General features: G+C 40.1%; 1 protein-coding gene across 1 annotated transcript in view; it reads right to left on the bottom strand.

The window, feature by feature from the left end:
- The window catches only part of MMRN1 (multimerin 1), a 47436-nt gene extending 44226 nt beyond the window's left edge, over positions 1-3210 (bottom strand). Inside the window, exon 1 of the mRNA XM_054825192.1 lies at positions 2566-3210. Within this exon, the coding sequence (XP_054681167.1) occupies positions 2566-3092 (527 nt within the window). The 5' untranslated portion in view covers positions 3093-3210. The remainder of the gene's footprint in view (positions 1-2565) is intronic.
- Between the last annotated feature and the right edge of the window lie 15821 nt (positions 3211-19031).

Genomic DNA, 19031 nt, shown 5'->3' with positions numbered 1-19031 from the left:
GGAGGCTCTCCAACAAAGTATATGTATTGCTGTTTTTAAAATCATAAATATATTTAAAAAAACAAATGCTCATTCTTGTTTTGTTTTCCTTCCTCTTGTCTCTCCCTGACCTCTCTCTATTGTTGCTTTTCTATGCACACTCTTAACATCAGCATCTCTGCACATATGTTAGCACAATGGGTTGCCATAAAGGATTACAGAGTCATGCAGTTCCTACAAGGTCACTCAAAACTTCAGGCTGGAATACAGACTGTAACCACAGAGTTGCTTTAATCCAAAGTAAAAGCAAAAAGCAAATTGTGCTTCCAAATTTCCTTGGAGGTAGTACACTTTGCAACTATGAACTCTGCTATTGACTCATTCATGCGGTGCTCAGGTGTTAAATGCGTAAAGCTCGAAGAAAGTTGTATGTCTTTATTGGACATTTTATTTGCAATAAAGATGCAAAATTTTTTTTTAAAAAGAAAATATATGGTAGAAATGAATTTAGGGTGTAGTCAATAACACCTGCGCATAACAAATAAAAATGCTTGTGTTCTTATGCAGAGTTTTTCAGCCATAGCTTTTCAGGTGTTTCGCAGCAGTGATCAGTAACATTGAGCACACTAGCCTTGGCATTTTATCATTACTTTACTGGGGAAAAAAGAGTCACAAGCGACTTTATTATTCGTCCAGGTCTAACTCATAGGGAGAGGGAGACAGAGTAATGAAGTGACTTAAGTCACAGTCCAGGTCAGTGGCAAAACTGGAAGAAAAGCTCAAATCACCTTAGCTGATTGTAAAAACACTCGTATGCGGTAGGAAGACAAGGCTTCTAATACAAGAATTTTAATGTGAAGAGGATCAAGCCTCACCTAGAGCTGTAGACTTTTGCTAGAGAGAGGCTTTGTAGCCAGGCAGTTGGAGAAAGAGAGTGGGGATTCAGCATTCTGTTTTATGCTGGGTTTCATGCTGCTACACATTCCTGTAACTTTGATATACAATCCTGGCTTTATCACTAACTTGCTTAACGGACCCAAAAAAAATAAACCATCTTTATGCATGTTGCACAGCAGGTTGGTCCTCGACCACGCGTGTAATAAGGTGCTAGCCACTGCAGGATTTGCTTATTTTGCATCTCTGCAGTTGCAACCACATTTCATTGTGATAAATAAGAGACCTTGTTCACCAGAGACTAATTTTTTGCCTTCTATATTTATATCTTACATAAAAGGTAGAAAGAATACCTGCCAATTCACAGTGTTTTTCTGAAGATTAATTTCACTGGAATACTATTCTTGACAAAAGCTGAGAAAGCTAAAGGCTCTAAGGTTAGCTTATGTTAAGAACTATTTTAATGGAGATGCAGTTATCAGCTCTTGCGTATAAAGCAAACTCATTTAACTCAGGTTAACTCAGATGCTCTGCCAAGCACCATAGTAAGGTGTTGTAACAGATGACATTCACCACAGAAGGAGTATGCTAGGAAAGCTCTCTGGAAAACACAGCTCCCTGCTGCGGTATCACTTCCCGGTTGAGGCAAAGGACTCCTTTCCTTTGGGTCTTTGAGCATCATTTCACTTACGCATGATCCAACAGATGCTCAGGTCAGTGGGAATCTTTTCTTTGAGTTGAAGGAACATTAGCTCACAGCCACATATAGCAGGATAATTGTAGGAGTATTTCTAAAGGTTGACTTATTCTCCTTTGTTCGAATTTAAGAGAAAGAGGTTTTCCTCCTTTTAGATGCTAACATTTGGCAAGTACTACCAAAAGAAGAAATCTATACTCTGAAAGCCTACTCTGTAAATACTATGGAAAACAACCAATCCTTTGTGTCTTCCATTTTCTACCAGTATCTGAATACATATCAGCAATTAAGTGAACCTTGCAACATCTCCAAAGTCAGTATTAACATCCCCACTGAGAACTGAAGACATTGGGGAACAAAGAAAATAATTGAATGTTCCAGAGCTATAAAACTAGACAGTACAATTTGATATGCTTGGTTATGCATAGCTATTATGTATTAAGTTATACAGTTTTGAATGCACATTCACCTGCAACACCACTTTTCATAAGTTTTTATCACAGAATAAGGTGTTTCAAATTGTCAGACATCGATGCATTTTGTACACTTAATTGCCTGTATTTTCAATTTAGTGGAGAAGTTTACAAACACAATCATTTTTAATAGATTCCAAATGAAAAAGTGCATTTGTAATTTCTTTTACCCACAAGAAAAGAAAGAAAAAAAAGCAACAAAAGTTTACTGTGCATAAACCAGGGAGGCATCTATTGTAGTCCTTTCCTACCCATATGTGATAATGACTTTTCTGTTGATTTTGAGATAACTACCCTGAGCAATAATATATTGCAGCATTTACACTGTTACAAATGTATGGTTTTGAGTGAGTGAATACTGCAGGTTTGGTCTCTTGCTTGTTTTAGACTGTCTTCTTTAAGCTAAGAAAACAATTTTACTGAAATTACTAGAACTTTTGCCAATTATTTCACTGGGAACAGGAAAATAGCCATTCCTAAGCAGTACATAGAAGACAAGAAAAAATATGTAACTTTCCTTACTTTCCCCTGGTAGTTTCAAAGCCAGATGCTTTGGAGTTGGCATCCTGCTGGGTGCTGGTAATACCAGTGCTGTGGGATGACGGTTTGAGAGACCTGTTCCCTGTAGCTGTATCCAGGCTTGTAGTGATCTCTTGCTGGAGAGGGACCTCTCTAGCATTGCTCTGTGGAAATGTCCCTTTGCTGCTAGATGAGCTTCCCATCTTATCTTTGTCAGAGTCACCATCACTGTGTCCATTTGACCGGCTTGCAGGGGTAGAGGTTGTAGGATTAGAGGTTTTCTTCACTGCTTTCAGTCCCAGAGTCTTGCCTGAAGATGCAAAAGGAGATCCTTGTGAGGTACTCACTTCGGCAGCTTGGATCTCAGAATGAGGTGACCCCACAATTGTGGTTGGAGATGGAGTCAAATCTGAGCGATTTGTCTGGGTTTCACCACCCTGGCCTGTGGTCCAGAGCTTTTCTGGAGCATTAAATCCAATGCTGCCATTCTGTAAGTGCAATAGGAGCAGCAATACAATTATCTTCTTCATTCTGCTGGTTTGTAAATGGTACAGGTTCTCTCACATTTATTTTCCAAGCAAGAAATCCTCTAGCTTCTCCCTTCTCCTGAGCTGCTGCTCATACAGTGAGCCTACTCAGAGGATGCCCTGACAGGCTTTATTTTTGTAGAAAGGAAACAGGTTTTGGTGTTTCAAAACTGACTGAGGAAGCCTGGTTTCCTGTTTCTGTGCATTCCTCTGCAACCTGTGACCCCTTGGAGAGTGGGAGCCTGGCAGCCTTTGTGGGAGGAAAAAAAGAAGTTTCTGCTGAAGGCACAGGATAAAGATTAATGGCACAATAGAAATGTGGAAAAATATGTACTGTGAAGTAATCCTGAGGGATAAAACCTGAAATTATTAGGTAATTTTCCTTTCACATGTACGTGTACAGAGCACAGAAGTGACTAGTCACGTGCCCTTTGGATGGTTCATACTTGTGACCTTGTTATTGAAAGAAGAGTTGGCAAAACTGGTGTGCTGCATAAAGCTGAATGTTTACTGTGTCTTCTCTTTTTGTTTGAATGTTTAAGCACTCTGCTGTCAAAAGTGAGGAGATGGATATTCAGTATAAAGTGTAAAGATAATTTTTTACACCAGATGGATAGATGAATACTAGAGCACATTACCCAGAGAGGTTGTGGGATTTCCATGCCTGGAGATATTAAAAACTCAACTAGACAAGACACTGAGCAATGTAATCTAAGCCCTGCTTTGAATTGGGTTTTGGACCAGATGACCTTTGGATGTCCTTTCCAATCTATATTACTCTATGAAATTATGCTTAGTAGCCTCTACTACCATTCTCCGGCTCTCTGAGACAAAGGAGAGCTAGTTGCTTGTGAAGGAAAAGAAAGGGAAAAGGTAATTGTTGAAGAAATTGCATAGAGAAATGTAACATGAAATTTTAAAGTAGGGACAAAGCAGTAACAGAGTAGACCTGTCAGGAACCAAAGAGATCTGAGAGGGTATTATCAACCTGTTCAAAAAGCCTCTAGCCACTGACACAAGTGCTGTACTAAGGACTATGGACAATGCATCTGTGAAAGCAACCTTACACACCTGGAAACAGAACAGCATCTCCTGGGCACGCTTCATATTATTTGAGGATCATCTTTTCTCAAAAACAGAAGCAAAATCTCCAGTCCATGGAAGTTTGATGACTAACAGTGACACCACGGAAAAGCTGGTTAATGACTTCCAGCTCTTTTCAGAAGATACTTTCAGGGGAGGGGGAAAAAAAAAAAGAAACAAACAAACAAACAAAACCCCACTAGCTCTTATTGCAGTCAAATAAATCTCTGTGATGGCTGTCCCTGTTTTGAAAGATTTGGATAACAGTTCCTTGCTTTCAGTTTCCAGGTGATAGTCTGGCATTTTAGGTGTCTAAAGGGTTGAGTTTTCCATTTGCTATAATATTGTTTTTTTGTTTTATTGTCTCAGTAAAGTGTAGGCTTCTATTGTGCAAGTAAAACAGATGTGATTTTGTGATACAACATGTTAGAAAAGAAATGCAGTTGTGCTCCCTTTTGGAGACTTTTTTTCCCCTTTTTCTTATTCATACTGAAAATCTGTATCTGCCCTTTGAATGTAGGACACAGGAGACAGCGTGATAAACAATATCATTTAAAGTCTAACATAAGCTATTTCATGTGAGCACTTCTCTTTTTGAGCTCCATATTTGAGATTTTCAATTAGTATCATTACCTGAATTAACATCTGTCAGCCCATATTTTTAGAAATCCCAAGACAAAATGAGGGGTAAATCAGTATTGACCATATTTGCAAATTAAATGCAAGCTGGCTTTAAAATAGAAAAATCACAGCAGTTGCATACTGTGTTTATTTACACAGTCAGAGTGCCTAATAACAAAGAAAGCTTGGATTCTGCTTTGAGTTATTCCACTGCAAGTGTTAATTCTGCCTCTAAAGTCAGGGAAGCAACTGCAGATTTCCACCAGTGCAGAGAAGAGCAGTGTAGAAGAGTCTGGCTTTTGGTTGTTGGTAGATTTCATTACAACAGTGTTCGTTTCCCTGTCTGAATACTCCAAAATGAAAATTTATTGCTAATATGATTTTATTAGTACATGTCTGGGCTGTTGATTAAAAGATAAAATTGTTTGAAGCTGGTTTTATTTAGCAAAACAATCTCGGGACCGTGAGAAACTCAGGATATCCATTTTCAGATTGCAGCAGGCTGGATCTGAATCCCAAGCTCATTATAGATCCCATTTCAGCATTAGTTCACATCCAAGTGCCACTTGTCTCAGTGCAAACTGAACCCAGGAAAAGATAAGCAATTGGATGCATTTGGTGAAACTTAGGTAGAAATAGGTTCAAAATTATCCTGAAAACCCCCATTCAACACGCTGCTTGCTCCCTTATGCATAAATCCATAGGTGCCACGCATTTTGTAGTAGTTGTGTATCAGTGTTACTGAAATCCCTGCATGTTGGGCTGGCCTCAGGGGCTTTTATTGTAAAATTTAAAAATTGACCTTGGAGCAGAAGCTGGATCTCAAGTTCTCAGTCTGTATTAAGTTCCCATCCCGGAGTCTCCGCTCATGCTTGCTGTTGTACACATATTCTTTCACCCAATGAGTCTTCACTTTTATATGTATCGGCACATTCAACAGGAGAGATGAAGAGTCTCTCATCTCCCATGAGAGCACAGGATAGTAAAAGAAGCAGTTTTCTGGGAGGTGGAAATGGAGTCTGAAGATGCAACTGCACTCCTGGGGGGCATTTAAATCACCAGGCTACCTTATATAAAAGAGCGGTACCCTTCTGCTCGCAAAAGAGTTATCCCTGTTTGATACTGTGGAAGATAGAACAGAATTTATTTTCAGGGCCACAGCTGTGGCTCTCCAGATAAGGCAAGTATTTTATGGAAGCCTAAGTAAGCTGACCAAAGGCTGGGATTTTAGAAACACTTTTATATTTAACATCAGCTAATGGCACACGCTCAACACTAACTTCAGACAAATCCCTGCTCATCTCATTGAATAACTTGAGCCATCCTCAGGGACTTTCAGCTCTCCTCGAGCACTGGAAAGGGAGCATCAGGTTTGCTCTCTTCTGCAGTTATCAGACTGCACAGCCACTTTGGCAGAACTACTGTTGAGTCTCCAGATTATTCAATAACTTCTAAAAGCTTACCTGTGCTACACAGCCATGGTCTGTCTCACAGCTCTCTATCATTCTCACTCTTTGGGGTTTACCAGTAGTAAACCTGTCTCCAGTCTTAGAGTAGTCCAAATCTACAGGGCTTAAGCACCCCAGAATTATCCAGGCCACGTACTGCACAGCCAGATCGTCTTCTCTACCTGTGCTGGCAGTTAAAATAACAGCTGTAAAATGCTGATCAGACCATTGCCTGTATGCCTGCTTAGCACCAAGTGTCACAAGTGATATGGTAAAAAATGAGAGTTTCTGTGTGAGAAAGCTGTTATTGAATAACGCTTTATCGCTGGGAGAATTTGGCTTTCCCTTGCCCCAGATAAAACATATTTGAGATAATTTTTCACATTGCTTGCAGTGCCTCTTGTTACCAGCTGAGCTGGTCCAGTGAAAAAGCCACTTTTCTTTCTTCTCTCATATACAGACAGGATAGGGCAGCACTAAAGACATGAGAATAGGCAGATCAGCACCAGGAAGAAGAAATCGCTTCTGTAGTCACTCTGCAATGATGCAGGAAATTCTCATCAAGTTATATGAAGAGCTTAATACCCCTCTGTATCAGAAGAGAAAGTCTCTTGTTCTTGTCATAATGCTTCCCCTCTAAGCTGCAAAAGCATATTGAAGGCTTCTGAGCAATTCTGAATTCCCATATTATTTTTTTAAGTTAACAGCTTGTATCCAAAGTATATGGCTGGTTAACATTAATTAAAAGCACACAATATAAGAGATGCCATCATGCTCAAAGTCACTACATTTTACTGGTTATAGCCACTGTGTACTCAGACAAGAATATTTCTCCATAAAAGTCAATCCAGAAAGTTCAAATTTTACATCTAAAATAAGAATCAATAAATCAATAAGGTTTATTTAGGTTTGTTTTGATTGCATAATACAGACCACTGTGTCCCTCTCAAAAAAACCTCCTTCGAATCTTACGTTCCTTCAAACAGTAGTAACAGGAAAAATCATTTGTGTAGAAAGGACACAGCAGCAGAGGGATTTTCCAATTAAAGGTCAGTATGTGAAGTTTGCATGATTACAGCATGAATTCTCAGTGGTTTTGATGACTCAGCTGCAATCTGGATCCAGCTAAGGCAGAGAGTCATACTCCATCATCTGCATCACTCTTGATCAAACTAAGCAAACAAAATACCCTACAGTATTTGAGTATACCTTTGCTGAAGTATCATGCAATAGTGTATTCCAATATATATTCCGATATAGTCTTTTTCTTTGCCTGTGGGCAATTTTTTAGCCTTCATAGACATTTATGTATCAAAACCATCTTTTATGTGGGAACTGTGGCAGCCGATGAAGGAGATTGCTCTCTGCTTTGCTCTAACTTCAGCCTGTCCTTAGGGCAAAGTTGACATCAGGTAAGTGGGAACTGGCAATGGTCTGGGTTACTTTAAAAAAAAAACAAACAACTGTGAGCTGTTCCTAGTGTTTCCTTTCTAGAAATGATTTTCATATGCAAATATACCAAAGAACACTAGGATTTTCCTAGAACAAAAGAAATAACTCACTGGTGCAGAGCTCTAGCCTTGGCCATTTCCTTCCCTGTACTGCCTGCCAAGTGTGATGGAGGCACACATCTTTGGTGAGCACTGTAGCCTTGTCTAGCAGCTTTTAGGGGATGGTGCTAAAAGACAGTTTAGTTTAGCTTAGGGAATGCTCACACTGTTGGAGACCAAACCATTCCCAAGTGCCTAGGAATCAGCAAAAAGGCATAGGAAACCAACAGTTACTTATATAGCCTTTAAATCCAACATGAAGAAAAGCTTGGCTAGCCCAAGGATAATGTGGCAAGCTGGGGACTAAGTAATCATTTCTGAAGGACAGAAACTTCCTGGACGCATTTTTCATGTGTCTGATAGTGTGAAATTCCCACGCATATCTGCTACTGACAAAGCTTCGTTAGCAACACCCTGTGAAAAACAAACTGGTGCTGCTAGAGATAAGGACCAAAAAGCTCCCATGCTAGCTTATTCCCTAGTATATTGATCAATAATATTCTGTGGAAACCAGAAGGTAGCCAGGGCTGTGAGAAAAGACCAGAGCAGTAAATATTTCCTCTATTGGTAGCACACATTCATATCTGTGCTGGGTTGCTCTCCCACAGCTGAAGGTGGCTCCACAAGGAGTGATCAACCCTCCTGAACAGCAGGGCTTCAAGTGACTGGACAAGCAGCAGCTACCTGCCCACTGGAAGCAGTCAAACCCCTTGGAATTCTTATCGGGGTAGCTTATCGAGCACTGCTAATTCCTCCGGAGCGTGAATCATCTCTGTTCTGCGGAGTCTAGTGCTAACAGGCTGTACCCAGCATGTGTGTCTCTTTCCTTTGGCAAAAATGGTGCCTTGGTTTGGCTGGGGTTTTGTTCACATCAGAAGGGAGATCAGGATGCTTCCACTGCAGCTTTGGTAGCAAAAAGAAGGGAATAATGAAGTGAGAGAGGTGTGACTGAAGGGGAACAGGGCATCATATCGAAAGGAAACTGATGAGAGGCAAAGAACAGATGACAATTGCAGAAGTAGTGAGTTCTGGAAAGGGAACTCCTTGCTAAAATGTGGATTTACAACTTTGATTGAGCTTTCTTAGAGCTCAGAAGTGCTTTTAATTTCAAGCTTTTCCTGATAGGAACGAAACAAAAAACTTCAAAAAGTAGAACACCAGAATAAGGCCTACGCTGCTTTGTCTCCAGGGGGTCTCCAAAGAAGTTGCTCTCTTTCCTTACACTATGTGCCTGTGCCAGGATGCAAAGAAGCAAGCAGATGAGTAAATGAAATGTGCATCAGGGCTACTGTTGGCCTCACAGAAATGAGGTAGGAGTCCAGTATAAGGTGAGAGCCCTCTTCACCTTTGCTTTCTCCTCTCCATTTCACTCCTTATGTTTCCTGAATATAGTAAAGGATACTTAGGACATTTCAAAAGTAGCAGCCAGAAACGACCCATAATTACCAAGGTAATAAAACTGGCAAGTCTATCAAGCTGTGTGAGGAGCAGCCTACAGTTTGCTATGTCTGCATGCTGGAAATGTCAGACTAAAGTGATAGCTGATATTCCTCCCATCACTGTGTTTCTTATAACTGCTGTTTCCATGGCAAATATACAGACTTGGCTTTCTGCAACCATGCTCTTTTATCACTTTTCTTGTAGATATGTATTTCATGGGAAAATAGATTTCTTTCCCCCGTCCCTGAGCAGATCAGTCTGGAGTGAAAGCCACAGCTCCTTTAAGGGATAGTGAGAAGCCTTTTTTTTTTTTTTTAAGCAGAAGGAACATTGCGCAAAATGGGCAAAGAACAAGTCTTAATGGATACAATCAAGATAAAAATTTGCTATAAAAAGTCTGCATGTGATTTCCTAAGATGACAGGAGTTCTGCTCATGATGTTTTGTTTTTCTGCATTTTGCTCATCTGAGGCACCTATGGGTCAGTTTAATTTTCATCATTTTATACACAGAATTGCTGTTTCCATTTTCCAGCACTGAGGTCCCAGTGTTGCAACTGGTAGCACGCAGATAGCTATGAAGTTCTTCCATTACGCATCAGGCTATGGCCCGGTGCCAGACTCTGCCTGGGGCATTTGAAAAGGCTTAGTGGGATAGAAACCTAAAAAGGGAAGGTGATAATACAGCTGTAGACATTTCAGTATACATAAATTTAAATCTAAGTTTATCCATAATTCTGTCTCCTAATTTTTACTGCTGTGCTTGAAATTTGTCCAGGCTTGGTTGGATACGTGACTAGAGCTTTTTGCTGTTCATAGGGTGGGTGTATGAATTGCACAGGAATAAATATGTCAGTCTAGTTTTTGCAGTGAGCTTTGCTTTGATAATGATGTTCTAGTTCAGTAGGGGATGGAACATGATTTGCCTGGTGTTTCCCAACTGGCATCTCTGTGTCTCAAAGCATATTGGGTCAGACTATGGTAGTGTCTTAATTTCATGCACATGTGACTCAAGGGTAAGTTGAGTCCCAGAACTGAACCAGTTAGCTCCACATTGCAGGAAGAGCTGCAAAAGTAGCTCTCTCTAGAGTGGAGCAATCCTGTGGCAGAGGAATATTTCCTCCAGCTGGATCTGTAAGCAGGTTATTATATGAATAGGCTTGGTGGAAGAGCTGAGGATGCTGAATGCCTATACAAGAGATTAATCTGATTTTCAATGACTAGCTGGAGCCAATTTCCACACTGATTTTGATTTAACCTGCTCATTTCCTTTTATAGAATTTGCTTTATGATGTTCTGTCTTTTCCTCTACTTATAAAGATACTCGGGGATCTATGTTCTTTAAGATTTGGCATTTGAAGGTAGGGCAAATTACCTCCAGATGTGTCCAGTGAGATCATGTTTTAATTTTCCAGTCGGAAAATGTTGTATAGCCATGGGGAAAGCTGAAAAACATGGATTTGTCAGAAAAGATATTCCAAACCAGCTGAAATTTACTCTTCATTGTAGCCTTTGACACAAGAGTTTCAAAAATATCTTTTCCACCCAGACTTAAAACCTCGCATTCTGCTATTGTGTGGATTGCTACTTTATGGGACCATGCTTTGTTTTCCTGGAAACCTTGATAATACATGAAACTTATCTGTATTGAAGGATTCTCATAGTCCTCTGGTCTTGCAACAGAAGGATGTTGTTCCAAGCTCTAGGAGTGAGCCCTCTGCTATTTACAGAGCAGCTTTCCCCATGACATGGAAAATAGATTTGAGAGACTTTTCCCTGGCCCATGCGATTAATTCTATTCCTAGAAAATAAGTCAGATGTCTTGATGTGCCCTGAGAGAAAAACAAAAGGAGGGCAACAGGAACCTCTGCGTATAATCTCCAATTTGAGCAGGTATAGATTGGTTGTAGTGACTAATTTTTCCCCTGGAACCAAAAAGCGAAGGAGGGTTGACTAATGTGCTGTGCAATGGTTTCTGCAGCTGGGAGTTTAGAGTTGGACTGGAGCCTGAAGGAGCCTAATTTAGAAAATAATGAGCTTTGGGAGTGAGTACTAAATCTAAATATATGTATGTATGCTCATGTATAGTAGCTATGACACAGTAAGTGCCACATGAGTGCTTGGATTTGGAAGGTCTCTCTTTCTTAGCTGTATTGGTGAGAGGAAAACTGGAGGTTAAGAGGGAGTCAAAGGAGGTAACAGCAAGCAGTAAAGGCCACCAGCAACTGATTTCAAATGGAAGAGCTGGAAAACCTTGTACCAAGTATATAAGTGTCATTTTTTATTTCTCACCCTGGATTCTTTGTTTTGTTCACAATTCAGATTGAATCCCTAGGAGCATGCCAGTAAATCTACAGAATGGGTTTATTTCTTTAAAAAAATAGAAATAATAATAAAGTCTTAATTCATCAAAATGCTCAAGGGTTTGTTGTTGTTAGAAAATCCTTAAATTAATAAAGTGTGTTTTGCATCACCATGCCAGTCACCAGTGGTGAAAAGATGAAAGGAAATAAAAAGAAGAGAAACAAACTGAGTAACTGAGAAAAAGCTTTCAAAATAAAAATCTCTCACAAACAAAACAAAAAAAGGGAATGTAAAATTGCTCCACTTTGTAAGATAAGAATTTTAAATTTCAAAGCTTCCTGTGAAACCCTTTTCCTCTCTTCTGTCAGCTCTACTACAAAGATGAATTGAACCTGATATGTTTTTATCATGTGTAGCTAAAAGGTAGAACCTGCAACCAGCTCTTTTAGCAACTGAGAAATGTAAGACCACAGTATGACACCTAGCACAATGTTCCTACAAGGAGGTACAGCAATATGGGCCTGTCTGATCTATCTTCTGGAGTGCCTTTAAATGCTTATGAAATGATCAGGCAGCATCCCTGAGCCTTGCCAGGAAGGCACTGAGATTTGCTCAATTCCTCTGCATAATATTCAGATGCCAAAAAAAGAACAGAAAAAGACGTTTTCCAAGCATTGAGCAACTGCACTGTTCAAACTTGGTACAGGAGTAGCTAAGGGGCTTTGGGAACCCAACCTCTTGGAGTGCGCTACGTGAACCTGTTTTGAAATTAATCGACAGAAGAATTAGGAGTGAGCAAGGCCTGACCTTCCCTTCAGTACTAAAGCTTAATCCATCACTTCCCTTTCTAGAGGGAACAGGAAACATCTATTATGAAAAGCCCTGAGATTTCATTGCCAGTCACATTGATGGGCCATAAGCACCAGGATCTTTCAGAGACCTAGAAACAACACAGCAGCCACTGATTTAACTAGCTGCTTCTTGGCCGGGGAGGGGCAGTGACATGGACTTCATATATTGTATTGCAGTGAATGTCACTGGTGAGAAAGGCCATGTAACTTTTCTACATGATAGAGAGAGAAATCCTGTCCTACTCTTTCAACATCTGCAGAATTTCTTTCTCCAGCTGATCCTACTGCAAGCGCAAGGGTCTTTCCACTCCTGGGGAATGCCAGAGTGCTGAGCCCTTTGGGGACTGATTATTTCTATCTCCCCTAGCTCTTTTTTTCTGTTCGGAGGAAGGGGGGTGAGCTAGATGCTTCTCTTCTCTGTTTGTACCAAAAAGCATTTCTGGAATTTCTGAACTTGTTCTGGTTTCCTCGAAGCTTTGATTTAGCTTGTTTGGTTGTAACAGTAACTAGCTAATGGCCAGGTAACTATTACTGACCTTGGTTTAGTGTTTGCTTAGCTTCGTACAATTGTGTGACATAATATTTATTGTTATCTGTGCTTAACGCACAGCAATCACAAGCAGTTATTATGTGTAGAATGAATTATCTATGACCCTCAAACAAAATGCAGCATAAAGAACCCCAGGCATGGACTCAGAGCAGGAGCTTTAAAGCACAGGCACAGGATCATATCAGCGTGCCCACAACTATGAACAGCTCAGCACTGGTCAATTATTGGTTATCACAGGAAAGCAACCTTGGCAGATGGGTAAAACCAGTTCTAGTGGTAAGGGAAGAGAACAAAGAATTAACGTATAACATACGTTAAGCACACAAATGTGGCTGTAACATGGTATTACAGACCAAGGAAGAAAAAGCAGAGTGCAGATGCTGTTACCAAACGTAAAAATGATCCTGGGTTGAGAAGGAAGAATCAACATCCCACTCCTCCCAGAGAGGAGATGCTGATGGTGCTGTAACTCCCCGCCCAGGGCCTGAAGCCACCAACCTTCATACCCAGCGGGACAGTGCAAGGGTGAACACAACATTGGAAAAAGGGGTAGGTTCTAAGAAGTTGGTGTATATGTCATTTTTAATTGTATTTCGTTTGAACTGTGTAAGTATCATTGTAACTGGACTAAAAATAGTTGTTTGATTGACTGGCTTAGAGTTTGATTAAACTAAAAATAAGTTCTTGGTTTTGCATAAAAGGTGTGTTCCCTTTTTTGCTCATGGATTTGGAGTATTACAGTGGAGAATTCAGGGAATCTCATCTTTAATATGAATGCAACAAACTGCTAACATAGTGCAGAGCAGAGTCGGTACTGTGAGGAGCAGACTGGAGGCAGCAGGGAAAAAACCATCAGTGTGTGTTGCAGTCCAGCACAAGCCTTGGCAGTAACCGGGGCCGTTAACCAGGAGTGTTTCCAACTACGGGTGTGTGTGTGGGGGAATTCAGTGGATTAATTTCTTGTAAAAGGACTCACTGACAATGAACGTGCATTGCTGGTGAAAATCCAAAGAAAATGTGGCAGAACAGGGCAGGCCAGGCTGTGCTTGGCTTCCTGGGAAGCTCCATGAAAACGGGAAGTTCTATAAAATGGGTTGTGTGGTCTGCTGGGAAATACAGGCTTGACAAATTTACAAGGCACAGTAAAATGAAATGATGATGGCTTATTCCTGGCTTTTCATACTGCTTGAACTGAGCAGCACATTTTACTGTTGTGTGGCAAGTCGAGGCCGAAGATACTTGTTTATGATTGTGTGTGAGCTATGCTCACCCTCTGCAATAATAAAATGTTCCCTATGAGCCCCGTTTCAATTTCTCCATGTTCTGCTTCACTGTTGGTTTGCCACTGCCAGCTACATTTTCTGAGTTTCAATCAGTCCCAACTGATAAATTTGTGACACAGAGGGGCGGAAAAGATAGCTGTGCTTTGGGATGGTAGCTGTTGCTTTGCAACAAAATACGCATATTTAAAGCAGCAGACTACAGTCTTCCTACAGCCACTCAGGTAGGCATTGTAGGGTGTATCAAAGAATATGGGAACGCCTGCCTGAACGTACATCATGATGTTGAGTAACCCACAGTGGCAGGCATGTAATAAATTCAGTTGGTACACAAGAGCTGTGTATAGTCCCTTTAGTGTGCCACAGCATTCAGCCTCACCATTGCCTGGATCAGGTGTGGGGTGGCAGTGCATCACGGCTCCCTGAGCCTGCGCACTGGATCTCCTTCTTAAGGCCACCGGCAAACTAGTGGATAGGTTGGGAGGTGGCTAGGGACCCCTAATTTGAACGTCCCCCTTCTTCTTCTTTCCCCCAGCTTCTATTGCTGAGCATGAAGCCATATGGTATGGAATGTCCCTTTGGTCAGCTGTCCTGGCTGTGTCCCCTCCCAACCCCTTGTGCACCCCCAGCGTCCTCACTGGTGGGGTGGTGTGAGGAGCAGAAAAGACCTTGGCTCTGTGCAAGCACCACTCAGCAATAACAAAAACATCCCTGTGTTATCAACACTGTTTTGGTCACAAATCCAAAACATAGCCCTGTACTAGCTACTATGAAAAAATTTATCCCAGACAGACCAGTACACTTAGTTATGGTTGAATTATCTCTCAGTCTGGTTTGCAACCTTCTAGGCTTCCTTCCAAACACATGAACTGCTGTTACCACTAGAAGCTCAACTCTACATCCGTTTACCAGCCTCTAAGCTCTGAGATGCTCTGCTGTGTCACTACCTCTCCTATCCTCTATTATACTTTGCCAGTTACAACCTTGTGTCTCTCTTTTTAATGTACAAGATTCACATAGGGGGGACATGAAGAGTATGTCAATATGTTGTGGTTGAAGAAATGGTTCAATAACTTGAGCAAACTCATCAGCTGTTTTCTCCAAAGGATTAACACTTTTGACCTTTTGCTATGTTCTTTCCAGTGTTTAGATGCTGAACTCTCTAGTCAGCCAAAATGCATTGAGTTCAATGAGAATTAGACTTAGACGAAAATTTCTGCTGGTTCCTTCTTCTGTTGCCCTAACAACCACTATGTATACCTCACAAGTAACATTTTCATCCAAAAACATACATTTCCATTCTGAAGAATGATCCTGGAAATCAAATATCGCACATACTTTATATGTGCCTGTTTTCCCATAGGAATCCAAAATGTCAGATATCAAGCAACTCTCCTGCCAAGTTGCTTGTTTTTTTTAATTTACCCCCATCAAAAAGGGAAAACTTCTTGTTTAAGCAATTCAACACTGAAGACAAGATTACAAAATAGAAGAGATCAATGGGAGGTTCTCCATTTTCTCCAACAAGCTTCGGATAAGGATAGACAGGTGTGTTCCAAAAATAATTTCCTTGAGAAGCAACTAGTAACCAAAGCAGAATTAATAACTGATCCTCAATTTCTTCCTAACAAAAAAAGTTTTGCCATATTCTATAACAACAGCTCCAGGAATGGTAGTTTTCAGTGGAGGACTGCAGATTTTTTAGATTAAAAAAAATAAATCTTCAAAATTCAGTTAAAGCTGTAAAATGCTCAATGATCATGCATGTAAAGGTGCCACCAAATATATATTAGCATGTAGTCCACAATATCCTTCAATATGGTAAGGCTTAAAAATTGTTATATTCCAAGAAGTTTTGTCTGATAATCTGTCTGTATGAAATAGTTTCTCTATAGGGGAACACTGGTAGCTCAGACGCCTCATTTCAACAGCGCACATCAGCATGTTCTTAAATTTATATGTACTCACAGGAGCAACCCAGGCTTCATGTATGATCAATACTCCGTTCGTTGACAAGAGTCCTGACATTACTGACCATATTCTACACATTTGCTATAGATGACTGTCTCTAGGATTTTTAAACTCTTGTAATACTAAGTTTACTTTAAAACCTATCATGAACGCACTTTGAAGATATAACTAATTCATATTATGCTTGTGAGTTTTTCATCCTTCAGTATGGTGTGCAAATTTTCAATGCCAATAATCCTTTCCTGACAAATCAAACCCCGTAAGTCATCACGTTAAAATGTCTTGCAATGACATTATAATCTTAAAAATTATGTTTCAAACTTGTTAAGGCCTCAATCAAAGAAAGGACTTAACCCTTCCTGAAGTATGTGTTTCAACACACTCTATCAAGTCATAAAATAATGGATTTATAATCTATTTGAAATGTGTCAGCAAGGTTTAAAGTGGGGGAAAAACCCAAAACAAAACCCAAAACATTTTCTTTTACATTTGTTTTGAAATAGTTACTATTTAATTTTATTTTGTCAGCAGGATAAATTACTCTCCTTAAAATTCCAAGGACTTGGCAAATACTTGGAAAATTCATAACGCTTACTGTAAAACAGGTGACTGCACTTGCAGTTCTTGCCCTGATTAACTGTTCTGCTGAAGGTGGGTGAGTAGGTAAGACAGACAATCAGGTTTCTTGCTTTCCCCTCTCCCCACTTTCCTCAACCTTGTTAAGTCTCAGATTTGCTCATGGGCTGGAGTTTCATGTCCAGAGCTGATCACAGTCATCTCAGTCATCACAACAGATGAGGCAAAACGGAGAAATAGAGCAATGTGTATAATCAGTTGTAAGCTCTGCTTCCAGCTCACTTCTACCTCAACTTCTTTTCCTCTTCCTCCTCTGTTCTTAGCAGTTTCTTCAGGTCTACACCCACAAGAGAGTAGATGCAGATTTTATCTTCTGTATCATTTCCATAAATTTGTATTGGGATTACAGTTGTGCCAGGAAATGCGCTTAAAGATTGTATAGTTCAGGTATGCATCTGTATTCCTTGCTGCTTATTGAGCAGAAGTCTTTAAATGTTTCTGAGCATCTTGCAATAACAAAAAGATTAACAAAAGAAAAATCCTCAACCTCCTCCTGTTTTGCTGAATACAATAACTGATATTGCACTAGGAATACCAGAATTCCTACATCATCACTGAGAATCTCTTTTAGATTAATTGGTATGTGTTTTACACAATATTTTAAACTAGCAATATCAATTCTCTTTAACCCCTATTTTCTCTCTTGAGTGGTAAAATTGACTTAGACAAAGAGGTAGTATTGTTGCAGAATTACAATACAGTAGTTGTGTTTTCAGACAACTCCTTATTAAAGGTTGACTGAAATTATCATACAATGTAAGAACATTATCTTCTACAATCCCAATCCCACAGTTTTAGCAACAACGTAGACCATAAAGAGACACTCTCTAACTGATGTAAAATGTTCTGTGGTCCCTGCAAGGAATCAGCCTTCCACAGAGCTGGACTAAATGGTAGCACCAATCAGACAGGTAAATTCAAATGGAGATCACTGAAGTCAAAAGCAGGAGAGGATGGTTTTCAATAACTACGCACTGGATGTGCCAAAACTGCAAAATTATAACATTATGTTGAGAAGGTGCTGGATGGGAGCAATATAGCTGACTTGTGGAAAATGTGAAAGATGCTGGAAATGCTGTTCTCAGACCGAGATGGCTTAATGAGGTGTCAAGGTCTCATTTTCTCATTGAGGCTGTTAGTACCTCACTGCACAGATGACCCCCCCAAGAGTGAATGCTATATTATCCACAATAGACAACTGTAGCAGTGACACAATCTTTTCAAATCACTAAATGGAAATACAATACTCACCATTTCTTTAAGGTGTTCAGCACGCTGATTTTAAGTGAAGAACATGAAAGTTCATGCAGGAAGCTGAGTGTTCAGTTTAAAAGTATGTCATCAGACACGTTTCAAATTGAAACATAAGCTTGCTGATGATGGGGAATACCTTCCTTTAGCAGAGCATTCAAGCTAGTCATAGAATAATGAAAGCTGCATATGGCTCATGAATAGCGAGAAGAAATTCTTTACAATTTCGATTTATGCCCATTTCAAGTAGTTCTGAAAGAGTTTAATATTTCAAGGGGGTTTCATAAGTACCTAGTAACATGGTTATGAGCATGCTGGCAGAAGATAGTACTGATGAGTGTATGCTACAGGTACAAACAATTTACTGCTTGGTTAGATATTAGCAGTAAATAATAATTATTATCAATTGATTGAAACATTGAAAACACATTAGCCCTTTATAAACAGTTTATGTACAAACGCTTAACGTAGATTGTAGTCAAAACATATAAACTGTTACCTGTGAGAGGGCCTTGATTAGGGACAGTAACAGTTAGGTTCTGCTGCTCCTAACCAGAACAGCACTGTGCCTGGTGGCACGGAAAGGAAGAAGATATTGAATGGGTTTGTGTGGTGTGTAAAAGGATGCATCAAGTTCAACGCATCTTGACACAGACATTTCTGAGCAGCGGCATAACCAGGAATCTTTTATTTGTACAGCAAATCAGATCAGTCTTTTTCAGAGAAGCTTGAAATTGCAGCAACAAAGGCAGCATCTTGTGGTGTGTTAGCCACAGGTTGAACACATGTGGACCTTGGCTGCAAACAGCTGATTACAGTGAAAGCTGATGAGAAACAATCCACTCCATATTCTAAGTTCACTGCTAAAAAAGCTACAGGGATGCTAAACTCTCATTTCAGAGGGCACTGGGTACCTAGGCAGGCAGTGACCTGGGATTATCAGTTATTGTGAATGGTTC

This window comes from Grus americana, chromosome 4 (genome assembly GCF_028858705.1).
Source record: "Grus americana isolate bGruAme1 chromosome 4, bGruAme1.mat, whole genome shotgun sequence".
NCBI lineage: Eukaryota > Metazoa > Chordata > Aves > Gruiformes > Gruidae > Grus > Grus americana.
The sequence above is the reverse complement of the archived record's forward strand: the minus strand, read 5'-3'. Positions and strand labels throughout refer to the sequence as shown.